This window comes from Hippopotamus amphibius, chromosome 1 (assembly GCF_030028045.1).
Source record: "Hippopotamus amphibius kiboko isolate mHipAmp2 chromosome 1, mHipAmp2.hap2, whole genome shotgun sequence".
Taxonomy (NCBI): Eukaryota; Metazoa; Chordata; class Mammalia; order Artiodactyla; family Hippopotamidae; genus Hippopotamus; species Hippopotamus amphibius.
Window position 1 is genome coordinate 127,911,667 of NC_080186.1, and position 20,404 is coordinate 127,932,070.

The window sequence follows — 20,404 nt, forward strand, 5'->3', positions numbered from 1 at the left end:
AAAGAGAGAAGCAAAAAATTACCAAGAAAAAAATGAAATAAAGACCAAAGAACTTTCAGTCTTGACTCACTGCAGTTAGCAGAAGATTAAAATCCCAGAAAGTCAGGAGTTAATGAGATAAAAGTGAAGGCTGAGCCCCAGTGGTGACAAGATAAATGGGGCTATTTTAGAAGTCACTGTGCTGGGAATGAATTCATGGCAGTTGCAAACACAGTTTGCTGGGCAGTAGTGGCAGCACTGAAGTATTTAGCTTTGAAAGGCAAGTCCCTGTCTTGAGGAGAGCAGGCAGCTTTGAGGATTAAAGTGAGCAGGGCACAACCTGAGCACACGAAAAAGACAAGGATTTAGCTTTTAACTTGGAATGCATGGTAATAAGGGCAGGTGGATGCTGGCGGGGAAACCTAAGTGAGAGAGGCAGGAGATAGAGTGCTCTCCTGGTGTGCACAGCCTGGAGCACTCTGGCACTCCTGAGTTATAATTATTTGTAAGGACAAAAGCTCAGGGCTAAGCAACTTCTATAGAGAAAAACTGATGTAACCAAAGAAAGAGAGGTTAGGTGAGTACAACTCTGGGGCTGCATTTCAATGAATCTGGGTCTACTTTGGTATTTTTAAGGGCTCTCAAAAGCAGTTCAACCTCTTCAAATCTGTGGCCCCAGTGAGCATTTCTGGGAGCACCTGGCATTGGTGCCTTGAGGACGGGAGGGGTCCCGATATATAGCACCACTCAGGAAAACCAGTACCTTCCACCTTAGTGGATTGCTGCTTCAGCTTTAAGTTCTTTGCGTGGGTCTTCCCCAGGTAGTGCGACTGGGCCACGACAGGGGAGGAAAAGGTCATGTTACAGATGGGGCAGCACTGGTTCTTGTCTTTGCTTCTGCTGCTCTTCTGGTTAGGAGAAAGAACACAGGTCTGATCACGCCACTGCCCGGCCAAAAAATCTTCACTGGTTCCCCACTGCCCATAGGAGAATGGGCATCCAAGGCCCCTTCACACTCTAACCCCAACCTACCTTTCTGGATTCTCTTCCAGCTACTTTATCCCATGCTCTACTCACCGTTCCCCATTTTGTTCTCCACTACTTCCTTGTTTTACTTGGGCCATTCCTGTTGCCTGGAATGATCTTCCTTTCCTGCCTGGCATATGTCTGCTTAGCCTTCGAGGCCCAGATTAAATAGCACCTCTTCTGAGAGACTTTTACTCAAGAAAATTACTCAGTAAACAATTATCAAGCCACTTTGTGTGATTATTCCAGGAAGAATTAATCTCGTTCTTCTTCTATACTCTTGGAGTGCATTAAATAGACCTCTATCATACCACTTGTCACCCTAAACTTACAGTGTCACAGCTTAGGAGACTCTCCTGTGAACTAAAGTGCAACGTTTGGGCAAAGACCACTGGATTCATCTTTATTTCCTACCCTTAGCACCTGCTGGAGTCTGGCACACAGCAGAAGTTCAGGGTTTGTTGAACAAGCAGCTCATTGGGCTTTATTTCATGATTATGATTAGGCTAGAAAACAAGGTACTCCAAGCCTTTATTAAGAGCTCCCAGCCTCTCTCTTAGGTCTGATCTCTGAATAAAGTATTCATTCCAATATAGCATTTGTCAACCTTGGTACCATCGACATTTTGGGCAGGATAATTCTTTGTTGGATGGGGAGGGACCTGTGATCTCATTTGAACTACCGGGCCACCCCAAGAGTTGAAGGATCAGAGATGTAAAGAGGTGAGGTGACTTGCCCAGGGTCACAGAGTTGATCCTGTCTTTCTAAACTCTAAATCATAAGAAGGGCCACCAGGGGATACGTCTAATGAATTTGGAGAAGGGGTGAGCAAGGCCCTTCCAAACCTGTGGTCCCTATGATAGAGAAGCACAGTTTGTAGCGTAAACTCTTACTCACTGAGCATCCACTAGGAATTGGAATTTTATCTCACAACACCTTTAAGAAGTAGGAACTGTTATCTCCATTTTATGGGTGAAGTACAGAGAGGTTAAGTAACTTGTCCACAGTCACCCAACCAGTAAGTTGCAGAGCTAGGATTGGGCCCTAGGCTGCTTCTCATGCCATGATGTTTGCACAGTCCGCTATGGAACAAAGATAATGGTACACCTGAGGGACTGGGGTTGTTTCAGCATAATTCTCACAGTATTTCTAAGGCAAAAAGCAAACGTGTTTACATCTTGATCACAGCAGGCATTTGGAAAAGTGTTCCTTCCACTTGTTTATTCCAAATATTCAAGTGCTGAACTCAGCTCTTTCCCCCGGATCTCAAGAAACCAAGCAGCCTGGTCTTATTCCACTTTCTCTTCTTGCATACGGACCGGACAGCTGTCCTCCTCTAACAAACCACTGGGTGTGACGCATAACAATGGCTCCACACCGAGCCCCTACTATGTGCCAGGCTCTGTACTGGGTGCTATAATAAACCTTCCTTCATTTCAGTTTGGAAAAATCCTGAAAGGTAGTTGACATTAGCATCCTCACTATCATAGAGGAAGAAATCAAGGCTCAGAGAAGTAATGACTTGCCCAAGTCACATGACAGGGCTGGGATTTGAAGCCAAGTCAGTCTGACTCAAAGCCCGTGCTCTTTCCACCACACCAACCTGCCTGCTGGCTTCATCAGCAAGCGAGCAGTCTCGACATGGCAGCTGGATTACCTGATCTGAGTCTAGCTTCTTCGTTTCCCCCTTTAACGTCTCCATTCCATGGATTGCTAGGTATCTCTTCACTTTGTTGGCATGTTTTTTGCTCTGCAAGAACCCAGGAAAAAGATCAAAGATCGCCAAATGCCATTTCATGTCTAAGGCACTCAAAAACACTTACTAGATTTTCATCTGATTCATCCTCACAGACACTTTTGAGGAGAAGAGGGTGGGGGAAGAAATCTAGTGTACTGAGTTCCTACTCTGTATAACATACTTAAATGCTGTCAAATCTAATCTTCACAATACTTTATGAGAAAATTATCATCATCTCAATCTTAGAGATGAGGAAACTGAGGCTGAAGATAGCGAGGTTTCTTGCCCAAGATGAGTAGTGGAGTTGTGATTCAAACACAGGTCCGTTTAAAGCCAAAGCATGTACTTTCTACTGTACCAAGCTGCATGGGAACATATACATATAATGATCCTGATTTGGATGAGAGAAATGAAACTCAAAAAATTAAGTCAATCTTCAAGTCACAGCCAACATACATGGAGGCAACACCTGGGTGGATAGAAAGGAACTCACTGTGCAAACCTGGGAGAAGTGGGGGCTTGGCACTGTGTCTGGAAAAATAAAGCAGTACTGAAGGTATGAGGGCATACCTGGTAGTGTGCCAGCTTCTGGGACTCAGAAATTAGCAAGGCGCAGCAAACTTTACACTGGGTGTTGGTGAAGAGACACTGGTTCTTCTGGATCATGTGTTCCACTACAGAGAGGAAAATAAAAAATCTCTAAGTTAAAAACCTGCCTCAACGGCACTGTCTTTGAATCCTGCCTCCAATGCAGGCAGTGAGTAATGGAATGCCATACTATTAAATCAGCAAACCTCAGCCACCCCTCCCCTACTGCGTTCATGACTCATGCTATATTCTCATGCCACCTAACCTGTAACTTACTTTATACTTTTATGTACACAAACTTACTTTTTTTTTTAAATGATTACCTTTTTTTTTTTGGCCATGCTGCATGGCATGTGGGATCCTAGCTCCCTGACCAAGGATTGAACCTATGCCCCTGCTTGCAGTGGATGTGCAGTGTGCAGTTTTAGCCACAGGAAGTCCCTACACCAACTTTCTTTACTGAGTCAATTCTTTTATCAATGCTTTTTTTAAAATTAATTAATTTATTTTATTTATTTATTGGCTGCATTGGGTCTCCGCTGCTGCACACAGGCTTTCTCTAGTTGCCGCGAGCAGGGGCTACTCTTCATTGTGGTGCGCGGGCTCCTCATTGTAGTGGCTTCTCTTGTTACGGAGCACTGGCTCTAGGCGTGTGGGCTTCAACAGTTGTGGCACACGGGCTCAATAGTTGTGGTGCATGGGCTTAGATGCTCTGTGGCATGTGGAATCTTCCCAGAGCAGGGCTCAAACCCGTGTCCCCTGCATTGGCAGGTGGACTCTTAACTACTATGCCACCTAGGAAGTCTAGTAAATTCTTTTAAAAAGGAATCTTTAAATTCTAAACTTAAGTAAATACCAATAAAACTAAACACAATAACAATGAAACAATTCTAGCCAGATACTGGTGTGAGAGGTTTGCAGCTCTCCCTAAAAAGAACATTAAGAGAGTGGCAACTGTGAGGGGAGGTGTTAAGACACGGTAGCACCCAGCTGAGATGTATTGCCAGACATAACTGGAAGGATTGAAAGACTTGAAAAGGGAATAATTTTCTCACTGTTCTTGATCTGATACTGAAATATCTAAAATTACCTAACATGTCACACAAGTTCCACACTGTAGGAAACTAGAGTATTAACCTGTGCTTAATTGTCGGGCCTGGAGAACAAGGCTTTACTTTTTGAGGAGGGAGTAAAATCTCACCCAAGGCATCAGTTCTATCATGACATCGATAATCTGAAGTGGGGGTAGAATCTAGAAAGCCATGATAGGATGGCAAACTCATGTGTTTTTTTTTTTTTTTTTTTTTTTTGGCACACGGGCTTAGTTGCTCCGCAGCATGTGGGATCTTCCTGGAGCTGGGATCGAACCCGTGACCTCTGCATTGGCAGGCGGATTCTTAACCACTGCGCCACCTAGGAAGCCCAAAAACTCATGTGTTTTATCTTCTACTCTGGACCAAAAAGTGGGCAAGATTCCCAGGAGGGAGGTTCTTCGTGGGGAACTTTTAAGGTGCCTCTCCTTATCCATAAGATCTAAAGCTTATCTATGTCAGCCCTTTTCGGAAGAAGGGCTGTTGTCTGGCTATATTTCTGACCCTGAGGGTCTCTTGTTTATTTCCCCATTTTTCTCCTACAGTCTCTGGTAAATTTTTGTGAGACTTTGGCTGCCTCAGCCGTGCTCTGAGAAACCAAAGGAAGTGGGTCTGTGAACACATCTGGGACAGAGCTTTTAAAGGGAGGGTGAGAGGCTCCTCTGAATGCACAGCCCACAGGGGGAAAATGTCACCCAGGAGTCAGGGTCCAGCCATTCTCTCCTCGCCTGGAGATGTGGGATTTTGTTTTATTAAAGGAGACAGGGTTCCCTTTCAAGGACATTCAGAATCTGACTACCAAAGACTAAGTAGGGCAAGGACCATGTCATTTATGACTTTGTATCCCCAGTATCTAATAAAATGCCTGACCCAGAATGGCCATCATTAAAAAGTCTACAAATAACAGATGCTGGAGAGGGTGTGGAGAAAAGGTAAGCCTCCTACACTGTTGGTGGGAATGTAAATTGGTGTAACCACTATGCAGAACAGTATGGAGGTTCCTCAAAAAACTAAAAATAGAGTTGCCGTATGATCCAGCAATCCCACTCCTGGGCATATATCCAGACAAAACTATAATTCAAAAAGATACAGGCACCCTTATGTTCACATCAGCCCTATGCACAATAGCCAAGACATGGAAACAACCTAAATGTCCATGGATAGACGAATGTATAAAGAAGACATGATACATATATACAATGGAATACTACTCAGCCATAAAAAAGAATGAAATGATGCCATTTGCAGCAACATGGATGGACCTAGAGATTATCATACTAAGTGAGGTTAAGTCAGAAAGAGAAAGACAAATACCATATGATATCATCTATACGTGGAATCTAAACTATGACACAAATGAACTTATCTATGAAACAGAAACAGACTCACAGACATAGAGAACAGACTTGTGGTTGCCAAGGGGGAGGTGGAAGAGGGATGAGTTGAGAGTTTGGGATTAGCAGATGCAAACTATCATATATAGAATGGATGAAACAACAAGGTCCTGCTGTGTAGCACAGGGAACTAAATGGAAAAGAATATGAAAAAGAATGTGTATATATATGTATAACTGAATCACTTTGCTGTACAGCAGAAATTAACACAGCATTGTAAATCAACTACACTTCACTACAATAAATTAAAAATAAAATCCCTAACCCCTAGGAGGGGCTTGGTGAATACCCACTGAATAAATGAAATACACCTCTCTCTGGCCTCAGAGAATACACTCACACAGTTCACAAATATGTATTCAGAATGTCTTCTATGTGCCAGCACTGGGCCTAGTGCTAGCACTGGGCCTAGTGCTGGGGCCGTGTCAACAAATAAGAGAGAGCACAAAGTAAATAAATAAGCAAGATAGTGACAAAGAGTGAGAAATACTATTAAAACAAGCAAACAAAGTAGGTGGTAGAGAACGACGGGGCAGTATAGTCAGTGCAGACCATGCTAGGGAGGCATCAGCCACAAGAAGGTCTGGGGGAAATTGTTCCAGCCTGAGACAGTGTCAGGTCTTCGAGGCAGGGATGAGCTTGGTATATGCAAGCAATGAAAGTGTGGACAGGGTATGGTGAATGAGAGAAAAGTGGCAGGAAATAAAGTTGGAGAGACAGCTTGAGGCCTACCAGATCATGTTGAGAGAGTATAAGGCCTCATAAAGCATGGTATGAACTATGGATTCTATTCTTAGTGCAATGAAAGGTGACAAGATATGGCTTATGTTTTGGAAAGATTAGTCTGTTCATTGTGTCAGCAGACTGCATGGGAATAGGAATGGAGGCACGGAGAACAGGGAGGAGGCTGTTGCAGTCTTCTAGGAAATAGATGATAGAAATTTGGACTAGGAAGGTTGTCAATGGATGTGAGAAAAGTGGATGGCTTTGGAATTATGTTCTGGAAGTATGAGGGTGAGTCAAAAATTATCTGCACCCCGGTTTTATTAAAACTTCTATAAACTCTACAGCTAGAGTGCGGATAATTTTTGACTCACCCTCGTAGATCTGACATCCAATTTCTTCGATTGAATGTAGGGGGTGAAGTAGGACAGGAGTCAAGGATAACTCCTAGGTTTTGAATTTGAGCACTAACAGATGAGAACTGGAGGAAGACAGACTTGGAGGAGAAATTAAAGACTTTTCCTGGGACTTCCCTGGTGGTGCAGTGGTCAAGAAGCCACCTGCCAATAAAGGGGACCCAGGTTCGATCTCTGCACTGGGAAGATCCCACATGCCATGGAGCAACTAAGCCGGTGCACCACAACTACTGAGCCTGCGCTCTAGAGTCTGTGAGCCACAACAACTGAAGCCCGTGCCTAGAGTCCATGCTCTGCAACAAGAGAAGCCACCGTAATGAGAAGCCCCTGTTCTCTGCAACTAGAGGGCCTGCACACAGCAATAAAGACCAAATGCAGCCAAAAAATAAAATAAATTTATTTAAAAAAAAAAGACTTTTCTTTTGGCTATATTAAACATGAGTGGTCTATCACACACATGTGTAGAGATTAGTCAGATTAGTGAGCTAGAGATTCAGGCCTAGAGCTCAAGGGAAAGGCCAGAGCTGGAGATACAAATTGAGAATCATCAGTTTATCAATCATATATAAAGCTGTGGACTGGAAGAGAATGCCTAATGTAGATGGAAAGGAAAGAGTTCCTGGTACTGGGTCTTGGACCCTCCAAATTTAGAAGTCAGGCAGAGGAAGTGAAGTTGAATATAAAATGAGTATAAGGTGCGACTTACGGCTATAGCAGAGTGAGGACATGCAACTAAAAAACTGGACAAAACTGACAAATACAATCCCTTCAGTACCCTGGAAATTGACCAAAGGCACTTAACAATCTGGGAAGCATTTATGTTTGTACATCTGCTGAATTTGGGCTGAGAACAGCCGGAATCTGGGACTGCTCTCATCCCCTCCCACACTCAGTGAGGAGCTTCTACCAGGAAGAGGCAGGAATAGCATCCCTGTGGAAGAGGAAATCACTTGATTTGGAGTGATGGGCCACACCCCTATCTGGTGATAATGTTGGTGGAAGTGATGGTCTCAGAGGCAGGTGAGCAGGAAAGGCCAAAGGCTCTAATACAGCCTTTGTTGTGTCATATTTGTGGCTGAGACTATATGGCAGTGGGGAACTAAGAGGGCTCAAGGTAACTGCATACTTCCGGCCAACTCTGAGGTTGTGCACCTGCACAGAAGAGATGCAAAAGGGCCTGACAGAAAGTAAAAGCCAGGGCTGACTTTAATTAATTAATTAATTAATTTTATTGGCTGTGTTGGGTCTTTTGTGCTGTGCATGGGCTTTCTTTCTAGTTGAAGTGAGTGGGGGCTACTCTTTGTTGTGGTGTGCAGGCTCCTCATTGCCGTGGCTTCTCTTGTTGCGGACCACGGGCTCTTGGTGCGTGGGCTTCAGTAGTTGCAACACATGGGCTCAATAGTTGTGGCTCACGGGTTCTAAAGCACAGGCTCAATAGTTGTGGCGCATCGGCTCAGTTGCTCCGTGACATGTGGGATCTTCCTGGAGCAGGGATCAAACCCGTGTCCCCTGCATTGGCAGGCAGATTCTCAACCACTGCACCACCTAGGAAGCCCCAGGGCTGACTTTAAAATGGCCTGAACTTTGAATGCACTTTCCTATTTACCCACAGATCCAACTGCAGAGGTCCAAGGCCTTACTGGCTCCAGGTGTTTACTGAATCACTGGCTGACCACTAAACAACACACAGACACATGAAGACAGAAATTATAAAAAAGAAGCAAATTGGGAATATTTGCTCTTAAAGTCTTCAGCCACCATGTAAGTGGTTTTATTCCAAGCTGTGAGGAAGCCCTAACTATTTCACGCATGAAATCACATGGAGAGACCCTGAGACTATATGAAAAAGAGATGCCCAGCCAGCCTTCAGAAGCTCCATCCCAGTTCCATCCCACTGCTGTTTCAACTCTAGCCACCATGTGATTGCAATTGCATAAGAGACCTTGAGTCAGAACTGTCCAGCCAAGCCATTCCTGAATTCCTGACTCACAAAATCTGTGAGAGGTTCATGAGGTTGGAGGAAGCTAAGGTCCACAGAGTGAAAAAGAACTTATACGAATTATAAGAATTCTGGGGTGGCCTGAATGTTCATCCCTGTTGCCCAGATATGTACATACAACTCTAACCCAACTACCAATTACCAGGGGGACAGGTTTGATACAAGAAACTGGGTGCTTAGAAAATCATTGCAGGGCTTCTCTGGTGGCGCAGTGGTTAAGAATCCGCCTGCCAATGCAGGGGACACGGGTTCGATCCCTGGTCCGGGAAGATCCCACATGCCACGGAGCAGCTTAGCCTGTGCGCCACAACTACTGAGCCTGCGCTCTAGAGCCCATGCTCCGCAGCAGGAGAAGCCATCGCAATAAGAAGCCCGTGCACGGCAATGAAGAGTAGCCCCTGCTCTCCACAACTACAGAAAGCCTGCACACAGCAACAAAGACCCAAAGCAGCCAATAAATTTAAAAAAAGAAAAGAAAATCATTGGAAGGCTAAAGGTACTAGGTTGAGCCTTCCAGAAATGTCTCTAGGAACAATGCATAACTGTTCCAACAGGTGAGCTATAGTCTCTGAGGACGCCACTGCAGCCTTGCTGGAAGTGAGAATTTTCCGTTGTCAGTGAACATGCCTCTTAACCTATGAAGCTGGAGAATGGCTGCTGGACACTTATGTAGGAAGATCTTACAGTTCCACGACCTTTTTTGATGGTAACAATAGCCGTAGGGATACAACCTTCACTGCATTTCTGCCTTCCAAATCTTATGAGAAGACATCTGATTGGCAAGATTTATTATGTATCCATATTGCAGACAATCAGATAAGGTATGGCTGAGAGATCTAGAAGGTGAAATAGAGGGCTGATTTTCATAGGGTCATGAAGTAGGGAGAGTAAACCTAGCCATACCAACAACTGAATTAAATGTCAATAGATTCAGCCCACTCAAAAGGCAGAGATTATTAGAGGATAAAAAAAGCAATGGAATTCTATCTAGCAATAAAAAGGAATGAAGTATTAATACACACTATAATTGGCTGACCCTCAAAACCATGCTGAGTGAGAGAAGCCAAATGAAAAAGACTACGTATTATGAAAGGTCCAGAAAAGGCAAATTTATAGAGACAGAAAACAGATTAGTGGTTGCCGAGGGCAGGAGGTGAGAGTGGGGATTTAATGTAAAGGAGCACAAAGGAACTAACTGGAGTGACAGAAATATTCTAAATTGGACTAGGGCTATACAACTCTACTTTTGAATTTTATGGTATGTAAATTATAACTCAATGAGAAAACAGGAATTACAACTAAGAGAAAATAAAAAACCAAGGTGAGTAGGACTTGGTGTTATAGGTATCTACCTAAACCTCAAATAAATTATTGGACAAAGTGGGGAGAGCAGGGAAGCGAGCTGGGTTCTGAGTGGCCGTGTGCATTCACACACACAGAAGCAGACAGCTCACTTCCCAGAGCACAGCTGCTGTGCCCTCTGCTTTACTGCACCTACTACATTAGTTTGCAACTGTCCTGGTGTCTGCTTCCTGGACCAGACTACAGACCCCTCCAAGGCAAGGACAGTGTTTTCCTCATCTCCGAAGCTCAGGTGCCCAGCCAGTCCTGGGAACAAAGCAGGCATCAGTGAATGTTTGTTACTAATGAAAGGAAAATTGAGGGGAGTGTGGGGTGGAGGAGAGAGGCAACTTTGTTCCAAACAAGTTTGAAAGTATGAGGATGAGGCAGATAGGAGCCTCTTATTAGTTTAGGAGTCAATTTATTTAAAATGGAGAAGTATACAACAGGATACAGGTCAGTGTATCACCCCAAATTCAAACATATCTTCCTTGGATGTGGTCAAAAATTCCATTTTATCCTAGGGCAATCAGTTCACAAGCAACATATTAACTTTCCAAGATCAGTCTGCTCCTCAAGCAAACAAACCCACATCACCTGACAGGAATAGCACAAAAGCCCAGTTTGTATACTTCTGGGTTAGAGTTAAGCAGCTAGCTCTGCTAAGGACTGTGAAGCGGATCACAAAATGGGGTCAGAGCAGCTCTTTCCATCCTCCTGCTTCTATCTCCATATTACCCAGGGCCAGGTCAAGTGCAGAACAAGCTGGAAAGCATCAGCCCAGAAGTGCCCCCCTGGTGGCCTTGTATATCCTGTTCTCCACAACCTTGGGTCATGCTTGGGATCCAAAGAAGCTGCAGCCAAAGGATACCCTGGCCAGGCTCTGAGGCTCCTGGCCCCCATACTAGAAAAGGGACCCAGCTGGTGGAGACAAGAGACACCAAGAAACAGGGATGAGCCAAGAGCTCAGTCACCAAGTCCAGGAGGAACACTGCGGGTATGGAGAAGGCCTTCCAGAGCCCTCGGAAGTGTGGGGCACGAGAGGAGGGAGGCAAGAGACACTAGGGGTGGGGGAGCCTGGAGACTGGGATAGTGAATGGGCGATGAGGCTGGCGGGGGAAGTTCTGCGGGGGTCTCCGAGACGGCGTGGACGGCACACCTGGAGGAGTCCAGTCCTTGAGCTTAGGAAGAGGAGAGCTCTGGGCGGTGAGGAAGGCGGGGGAAGGCCCGCGGCCAGAGCGTGAGAAGGCCCTTGACCACTCGCGCGCGATTCTCGGGGTGCCACGGCCTGGACTTTCAGAGGAGCCGCCCACGCGCCCCTGGCCAGGCGGGGCGCACAAGTCAGGGAGTCCCCGCGCGCATCATGCCAGGGGGCGGGCCGGGCGCCAGGGGGTGTGACCGCAGGCCCGGGGGCTGGTCCGCGTCCCCGCCCCGCGCTTCCGCCACGCGCCGCGAAACCAGCAGGCTGGCGAGGGGCTTCCTGCCTCTCAAGTCCCCGGACTCACCTTCCTCCCTCCCCACTGGCTGGGCCCCGGACACTGCTTCCCAGAGGCGGCGCGCCCTCTCGCGGTCGAAGCGCGGCCCGTCCGGTTCCCGGCCCTCCCGCTCCTCCGAGCTGTTGTATGGCCGAGCCCCGCCGCTGTCCGCGGCCTCCGCGATGCCCAGCACCGGATACTCCATCTTCCCCCGCAAGCCTTAACCGGCCGAGAGCCGCGCTTGAACCTCGGTCTCGCGAGATGTGGGTGGGAGGATGACTCTGCCCGGCCAACAGATCTCGCGAGGTTTGAGCTCCGCAGGCTGCGCTACGGCGCTGGCTCCCGGCGCTTTTTTTCCGTCGCGGCTGCGGGGACTTAGGGACTCGGGCGGTGGGTTGGAAAGTCCGTCGCCGTTTCCACGGCAGCCCCCTCCCTCCCGGACAGTCTTGTGCAGTCGTTGGCTCAGGGTTCTCACCTTGCTGCGGTCAGCTTTTGACACGTCTCATTGCGTTCTTCTGAAGGCCCAGTTTTGTGGGAGTATCTTCCTCGTTTCACTAGTAGGGCAGCTGAGGCTCGCTGTAAGTGGTCGCGCTGGGACGCCATCTCCATGGCTTGATTACTGTTGATATTAGATACCATTTGAGTTCCAGGTGCTGACCCCCCAGTCTAGACCTCCCCGTAAACGCCACTCCAGAGTAACTGTCAAAAGCCTAAATGTAATCTTCCAACCCCGCACCTGCTCCTTCCCCAGTCTTTCGGAGCCGCTATCTCTTGCAATGGTTATTATAGCATCCTTACTGGTCCCTAAGCTTACCCTCCAGATATTCCCCAAACGGCAGCCCCTAGCGATCCTCTTGTAAGAAGCCATATCGTGACATCCCTGTACTCAAATTCTCCAAAACTTTCCCATCTTACTCTTTGTAAAAGACAAAGTCCTTGGTTTAGCCAACAGGGCCGTATACAATTTGACTTCTCTTAACCTTCCTGACCTCATCATCTATTGTGTTAGCCTGCAGTCCTTTAATTCCTGTCCCAGTTACCTAGGCCTCCTGGAATGCATTTCCCCGTATATTCCCGTGGCTCTTCCTCTCATTTCTGTGTACCCCTGAGCACACACTTCATATCCTCCTTGACTGCTTTACTTAGTTTTTTCTCCTTAACACTTACATTATCAAGTATATTATGTAATTTGCTTTTTATCTTGTTTATTGTTTATTTCGCCACTAGAAGGCAAGCCCCAAGAAAGCAGGCACATTTGTCTGTTTTGTTCTCAGCTGAATCCCCAGCACCTTGAAATAGAGCCTGAATCCTCATAGGTACAAACAAAATATTTGTTGAATGAATGAAACTTTTGATATAAAGTTATCTCAACCTCATTTATTCAAATGCTTTTTGAGAGTTTTCTATGAGCTAGATGTTGTTTTGGGCATTGGAATACAGTGGTGAACAAGACAGACAGGGAATCTCTAGCAGATTGTTTTTTATTCTAGTAAAGGAGAGTGTAATAAGCAAGACAACAGGAGGAGGAAATAAAACAGGATTATATATTGGGTGAATAATAGAGGTGGAACGTTGGTCAGGTGGTAAGAGAAAGCCTCTGGAGAAATTACATTTGACCTAAGACCTGATTGATGAAAAGGGGATGCCCATGCAAAGAGCTGGGGAAGAGTGTTCCAGGCAGAGAAGACAACAGGTGCAAAGGCCCTGAGGCAGGAGTGAGGTTGCTGTGTAAGGGGGAACAGGAAAAAGGACAGTATACAGTGGTATCAGAGGAGGAGGAGGAAGAGGAGGAGGAAGAGAGATTTTTTTTCTTCCCTGAGATAACACAGCTCATCAGTGGTATTTTCTTATTTGGACTACAAATATTGAACACCAGCTCTATGTCAGGCCGCATGCCAGGCTCTGGAGCTTCCAGTGCAATAGATGACTGATGTTTGTGCAGTGCTTTATAGTTTATGAAGCACCTTTAACATACATTATAACGTTTAATCCTCAGAGTGGTTCTCTTATGATAGATTCTTATTTGACAATAAAGACTGAGAGAGGTGAAGGTTTATGAGGGTCACATAGCTAGTTAGTGACAGAGCCCAGTCACTGGTGTGCTTGAGCACACCAGTCCTCAGACTGCAAATCCATTTCTTTTTGCCATTACCAGATGACCAGCCTGAAAACTGACGACTACATGTTACTTATTTATCTTAGAGAAGATTCTAGTTACTCATATTTGCATAGCATGAGTTATTCAGGTACAAATAGCAAGGGATAGAGGGCATTTTTTTAAAGTCCAAGAACTCAAGCATATGTATTTTTTTAAACGCAATGGAGCAAATCTTAAGAATGGGGTACTTAAGATGCTATACATTATTGGAAAACAATCCCCAGTTCCCCACTCCCAATCTGATGAGATACTCAAAATAATTTCCATTTATTCTCCAATGAATGCTGTCACGGTGTGTCCCCTGTGTCACTGAGGCAGAGTCCTAAGCTACAGCACCGAGTGTCTGTGAACAGTTTTCTGTTTGTATTTGTGAAAATGCTTCTAATATTGGTCCAGGCTTGGACTCCTTGTAGGGACCCAGCAGGGCAGGTGATGCCTTGTATTTGTGGGGCTGGCTTTTTTATTTCTTCCCTGTGGAAAATGAGAACGACTTCTCAACATGTTCTACTGTCTATTGTTGCTATGGGAGAAGAACGATCTGGGAAATGGCTTTGTCAAGGGACGGAAATTGGCCACAGTTCAGCAAACATTTCAGTTGAATAAACACTGCTTGTGTATGTTCTTGGGCATGCAAACCCATGCTACAGAGCTTTTTAGTAAAATACGGTTCCTGCTCTCAGGCAGAGTAAATTCTGGAGACGAAAGTATCTACTATATACATAATATCAGAGAGTATATGTTAACTGCTATAATGGAAGTGACAAGTGTTTCCATTGTGTCCAGGACTTAATTTATAGAGGTGACTGAGTGATGACACAGGAGTTCAATGCCATTGAAAGTTTTATTATGCACAGTTCCCAAGATGCCCATGGGGGGCCATATGGGGAAGCTCTAAGGTTGGTCAGGAGGCAGAAGGTGTGAGGGGAGAGCATTGCCCAGAGCCTTTATTGTGGTTTCCACAGGAAGGAATGGGTAAGGCAAGGCAAGGGGTTTGGTTGGCTAATTTGAATAATTTCAACAGCACTGTGGGCCATAGGGGTGGTCCCTAGTTTTCTGGTACCTGGTCTTGGGGTGATTTAGAGCAGTGAGAATATTGGTTTGGTATATAGGAGTCCATAAAGGAGGTGGTTAGGGATACTGGTTTGGATTGGTTGGTTTGCATATGAAAGGTGTGCTTGAAGGCAAGTTCTTTTCTATCTCTAGGAATTAGCAAACCCTTAGAGGGGCAGTTCCATCCTGGTCTGCAAGGCCCAAAGATGTCAAAGCATCATAAAACAAAACAGAAAATTGAAAAAAAACAACCCCAAACCATGAGTAATACAACAACCAAGGCTAGCGTGGGTACGATGAGACAATGAAACCACAGTTATAGGGATCATGATGGTTTCTGGGTTACCCCATATGAAGCTTTCTACTTCTCAGCTCTGCAAACACATCTCCAGCTGCTAGAAGTGGCCACAGGTTAGGTTTTCCTAACAGGATGTGAACAAGTGTTATTTGACTTGAACCTGAGATTAATCCAAAACAGCATGGGTACTCCTGAGGGAAACTGTGGAAAAGCCACGCTCTGCAGGGGTACATCTTTGCTACAATCCTAGTCTATTTCTCAGGCTGGGTCATTTTTATTACAGTGTCTTCAGGGCTCATGCAGGGAAGCAGTGTCTTTGGGGGATGCCAAGTTTTACTTCAGTGACTTTCCAAGGATAGATTGAGGGCATAGTGGAGTTTGCTGATCACAGATTGGGATTTCCAGAGGATTTTGAGAGGAGGACTATTAGACTGGTTTCAAGCAGAGCTTCCCAACTTTTTTCCATGTCACAGCCCACTTAGAAAAATGAGCATATCTGTATGGCTAGTTAGAGTACACGGATAAGACTGCTTCTTCTTGTCACCCTAGTGGCAGTGTAGGAATTCCAACCATTTTAGGCCCTACTAAGTTGCCCTTGGGAAGGAGGGATGGATATTCAGAGCCACATGAGGTGCAATGTATGGCCATGGTGTTTTGGACCTGGATGATATATGAGGCAAAGCAGGGTGGGGATTAACCCCAATAATCTCTGAGAAAAAAGCAGGCAGTCAGTTAAAGCTGTGAGGTTCTCAGCTTGACATCAACTGCTCCCTTCTGCACCCATGACCTATGTGACCTCAGGTAAATTATTTCACATTTGTGAGTCTGCTTCATCATCTGTAAATGAGAAAATGATACCCATCGTAAATGGTGGTTGTGAAGATTAACAAAAACAATCTCCATAAACTACTTAGCACATTGTGGGGCCCATAATAAATGGTAGTTGTTACCAGTTTATTCTGAAAGCTAGATTTTCCTGGTAATTTAACAAATTCATACTATGTTCTAATCTCCATCTTGGTGAAGACCCTATCACCTAAATCCTGCTTTTTTAGAACCAGTTTGACTCATAATTCCTAGAACCAGTTTCAGTTAATAGTCTGTGCATTTGATTATGGATCAGAGCAAAGTAGTGTAATTTAATGTATCTAAGGAAATCTAGAGTGGCCTAAAATGATCAGTGAAGTTCTTTCACGTCTACTGAAGGATTGCCAAGAAATCTGTATAGATCTTGAACTAGCATAATAGTTTGAGTCACATCAAATCAACAGGCTTTATTTAGAGCCTACTACATTATGTGCCAGTGCCTTAGTCCATTTGGGCTGCTATAACAAAACCATAGATTGAGTAGCTTAAATAACAAACATTTATTTCTGATAGTTCTGGAGGCTGAAATGTCCAAGATTGAAGTGCTGGCAGATCTGGTGTCTGATGGAGGCCTTCTTCCAGGTTCATAGATAGCCATCTGCCTCTGTCCTCATACAGCACAGAGGGTGAGGGAGCTCTCTAGGGTTTCTAGATGTCAGCATCTTAATTTTGGGAGGACATAGCAGTCTATTTCAGCCAGGCATTGTACTATACTCCCTCACCTACGGTACTTTAATGACTCCCCATCGCTTGCAGGACAAAGTTAAAATGTCCCATTGTGGTGTAAGTGGCCCATTATAGTCTGACTCTTTCCCTCTCCACTTCCTTCTTCTTATATTTTCCCAAGCGCCTTGTGCTCCACCCATATTGAAAGGACTTCAGCACTGTGGTTTGTTCCCCAACAGGGGCATCTTTTCACACCTCTTTACCTTTGCACATACTGTTCCCACTGCCTTTAATGCCATTCCACCATATGACCTTGTCCATTTGACATACTTCTTGAAGTTTCACCTCAAATATCAGCCACAGTATTACTTACTATGCAGAAAAAAGTTGATATAGGAGGCCTGAGACTGCTATCCTTTGAAAGACCGGCTTTCAAGGTTGACCTTTGGTAGCATCTGGGAATTGGGATTTCAGGAGGGTTCCTAACTACCCTAAGATAAAGAAGTGGACCACTGAGCCTGAACTGTGCTAGCAATATGGTTTATGCTAAGCACCTGCCTTCCTTCTGGGAGTCTGAAAATTTGGTACATGCTAGGTAGAGAGGGCCTACATAACTAACCCCTGATAAAAACCCGGGAATTCCTAAGTTCTGGCAAGTTTCGCTTGTAGACAACACTTCACAAGTGGTATTATAGTCATGCTGGAGGAATTAATTATGTCCTGCGTGGATTCCACTGGGAAGGGACTCTTGGATGCTTGTGCCTGGTTGCCTTTAGACTTTGCCCTGTGCCCCCTTTCCCTTTGCTTGATTTTTATTTGTATCTTTTGGCTATACTATATCATAGCTGTGAGTGCAATTATACACTGAGTCCTGTGAGGCCATCTAGTGAAGCCCTGAACCTGGGGACCCCTGACACACCTACTAGATAAAATTCTCCTTAACTTCTCCTCTAGAATAGAGGAGAATTCTCCATGCTCCTATAACACTTTCTACTGCTTTTTTCCTTATTTAAAAAATATGCAAGTTATCATATTTAATACATATAAACATTACATATAAATTATAAAGAATGAAAATATAGTGGACACTCACAAAGTCCTCAGCTAATCCGAGCTAGAATATTATCTATCACTCCATTTCTTCCTAACCATTATTTTCAATTTGTATTTTAATTTCCGTGCTTTAAAAAATTTACATATATGCTTAAACAACATATTGTTTAATTTTGTTTGCATTTTAACTTCATAAGCATGGTATCATACTCTTTGTATTTTTTTCTGTGATTTTCGTTTTTCACTCATTAAGTTTCTAATAGCTATATTGTTGCAAGCAACTATGGTTCATTCATTTTCACTGTGGGATAATATTTTATTGTGTGGATATACCATAATTGCTTTATCTGTTCTACTATTGATGGACATTTGAGGTGTTTACAGTTTTTGCTATTATGAGCAGAGCTACTATTAACATTCTTATAATCAGCTCCTGGGGCACTTGGGCAAGAGCTTTTTAGGGTTCACACCTAGAAGTTGAATTGTCAGGTGGTCGGGTATTTGAATGTTATACTTTATAAGCTAATGCCAAATTGTTTTCTTTTTTTTTTTAAGATTTTATTTTTTATTTTTATTTATTTATTTATTGGCTGTGTTGGGTCTTCATTGCTGCTCACAGGCTTTGTCTAGTTGTGGGTAGTGGGGGCTACTCTTTATTGCAGTGTTTGGGCTCTAGGCTCACGGGCTTCAGTAGTTGTGGCTCATGGGCTCTAGAGCACAGGCTCAGTAGTTGTGGCGCACAGGCTTAGTTGCTCCTCGGCATGTGAGATCTTCCTAGCCCAGGGCTCGAACCCATGTCCCCTTTATTGGCAGATGGATTCTTAAAACCACTGCGCCACCAGGGAAGCCCTGCCAAATTGTTTTCTAAAGTGGTTGTATCAATTTATATTCTCATCAGCAAAGTATAAGAGTTTCCATTGATTTTCATTCTCTCCAGCACTTTCTACTGTTGGACTTCTTTATATTTTGCCAATTTAGTTGGTGTAAATAGTATTAGAAGTACATTAGACCTTTTCACTCTATCCCTTATTTTGCCCTCCTTTTTTTAATTCATTAAACATTTATTAAGCATCCTCCTAGATATTTTTTAGGTAGTAGGGAATTTAATGTCTTTTTTTCTTTGTATGCTTTTTTTTTTAAAGTCTTTATTGAATTTGTTACAATTTTGTTTTTGTTTTCTGTTTTTGTTTTTTTGGCCACGAGGCATGTGGGATCTCAGCTCCCCGACCAGGGATCAAACCCGCACCCCCTGCATTGCAAGGCAAAGTCCTAACCACCGGATCGCCAGGGAATTTCCAATATCATTTTTTCTAATTTACATTTTTATTGAGTTATCACTTACATAAAGTGTACAAAAACAAATATATTTTTTTAAATTTATTTATTTTATTTATTTATTGGCTGTTTTGGGTCTTTGTTGCTGCACATGGGCTTTCTCTAGTTCCTGTTGTGGGGGCTACTCTTCATTGTCGTGCGTGGGCTCCTCATTGTAGTGGCTTCTCTTGTTGTGGAGCACGGGCTCTAGGTGTGTGGGCTTCAATAGTTGCAGCAAATGGGCTCAATAGTTGTGGCTCATGGGCTCTAGAGCACAGGCTCAATAGTTGTGGTGCACGGGCTTAGTTGCTCCACGGCATGTGAAATCTTCCCAGGGCAGGGCTCGAACCCGTGTCCCCTGCATTGGCAGGCAGATTCTTAACCACTGTGCCACCTAGGAAGTCCCAAATACAAATCTTGAATGCATTTTTATATATAACTACACCTGTATAACCACTGCTTGTATTAAGAAACAGAACATTCAGAGTCTCAGAATGCTCACTGTGCTTCTTCTTACCCAAAGGAAATCATTATCTTGAACTCTATTGCTATAGATTAGTTTTGCCTGATCTTGAATTTTGTATACATGAGTTGCTTAATTTCCAAATATCTGGGGCCTCTGTCTATATCTTGTTAATGTCATATTTAATTTATTGTGGTCAGAGAACACGCTGTGTGAGACTTAAGTCCTGTGAAATTTCCTGCGATTTGTTTCATGGCTTAGCATATGGTCACTTTGGTGAACATTTCATTTGTATTTGAAAAGAATGCATATTTTGCAGTTGATGGGGCAGTGTTGTATAAATATTCAATTATGTCAGTGTTGTTGATAGTGTATCCAGATCTTCTATATCCTTACTGATTTTTGACTAGTTCTATCAATTACTGAGGGGCATGCGTGTGTGTGTGCAAGTCTCCAACAATAATTGTGGATTTGTCTATGTTTCTTTTTGGTTCTGTTATTTTTTGCTTCATATATTTCATTTCTGAATATATTAATAGGAAAGTCGTATTTTTCAGCTAAACAAACACTTTTATCAGTGTGAAATGCCCCTCCTTATCGCTAGACATATTTATTATCTCAAAGTCTGTTTCGTATGATATTAAGCTAGCTAAGCCAGCTCGCTTTTGTTTGTATTTGTATGGCACATGTTTTTCCATTCTGTTCTTTTGTGTTCTTTTAACCTTGATGACCTTATATTCAAAGTGTGTCACTTGGGCTTCCCTG

At 44.1% G+C, this 20,404-nt stretch overlaps 2 protein-coding genes across 5 annotated transcripts in view; one reads left to right on the plus strand and one right to left on the minus strand.

Annotated features, from left to right (window-relative positions):
* The window catches only part of ZNF346 (zinc finger protein 346), a 28,673-nt gene extending 16,656 nt beyond the window's left edge, over window positions 1–12,017 (minus strand). For 2 of the 4 annotated variants that reach the window (XR_009052740.1, XR_009052744.1), the window contains exons 1-4: window positions 11,801–12,004; window positions 3,314–3,417; window positions 2,663–2,755; window positions 743–887 (exon numbers count right to left, since the gene is read on the minus strand). Coding sequence is in view for 2 of the 4 variants with exons in the window: in XM_057728329.1 (XP_057584312.1) it covers window positions 743–887; window positions 2,663–2,755; window positions 3,314–3,417; window positions 11,801–11,975 (517 nt within the window). In the remaining 2 variants the exon portion in view is untranslated. Of the gene's footprint in view, window positions 1–742; window positions 888–2,662; window positions 2,756–3,313; window positions 3,418–11,800 lie in introns of all 4 variants that reach the window. The other 2 variants (XM_057728329.1, XM_057728317.1) reach the window with 1 other exon arrangement.
* A 529-nt stretch (window positions 12,018–12,546) lies between these two features.
* Window positions 12,547–20,404, plus strand: part of LOC130839777 (zinc finger protein 69 homolog) — a 30,844-nt gene continuing 22,986 nt past the window's right edge. The window contains exon 1 of the mRNA XM_057714242.1: window positions 12,547–12,626. Within this exon, the coding sequence (XP_057570225.1) occupies window positions 12,547–12,626 (80 nt within the window). The remainder of the gene's footprint in view (window positions 12,627–20,404) is intronic.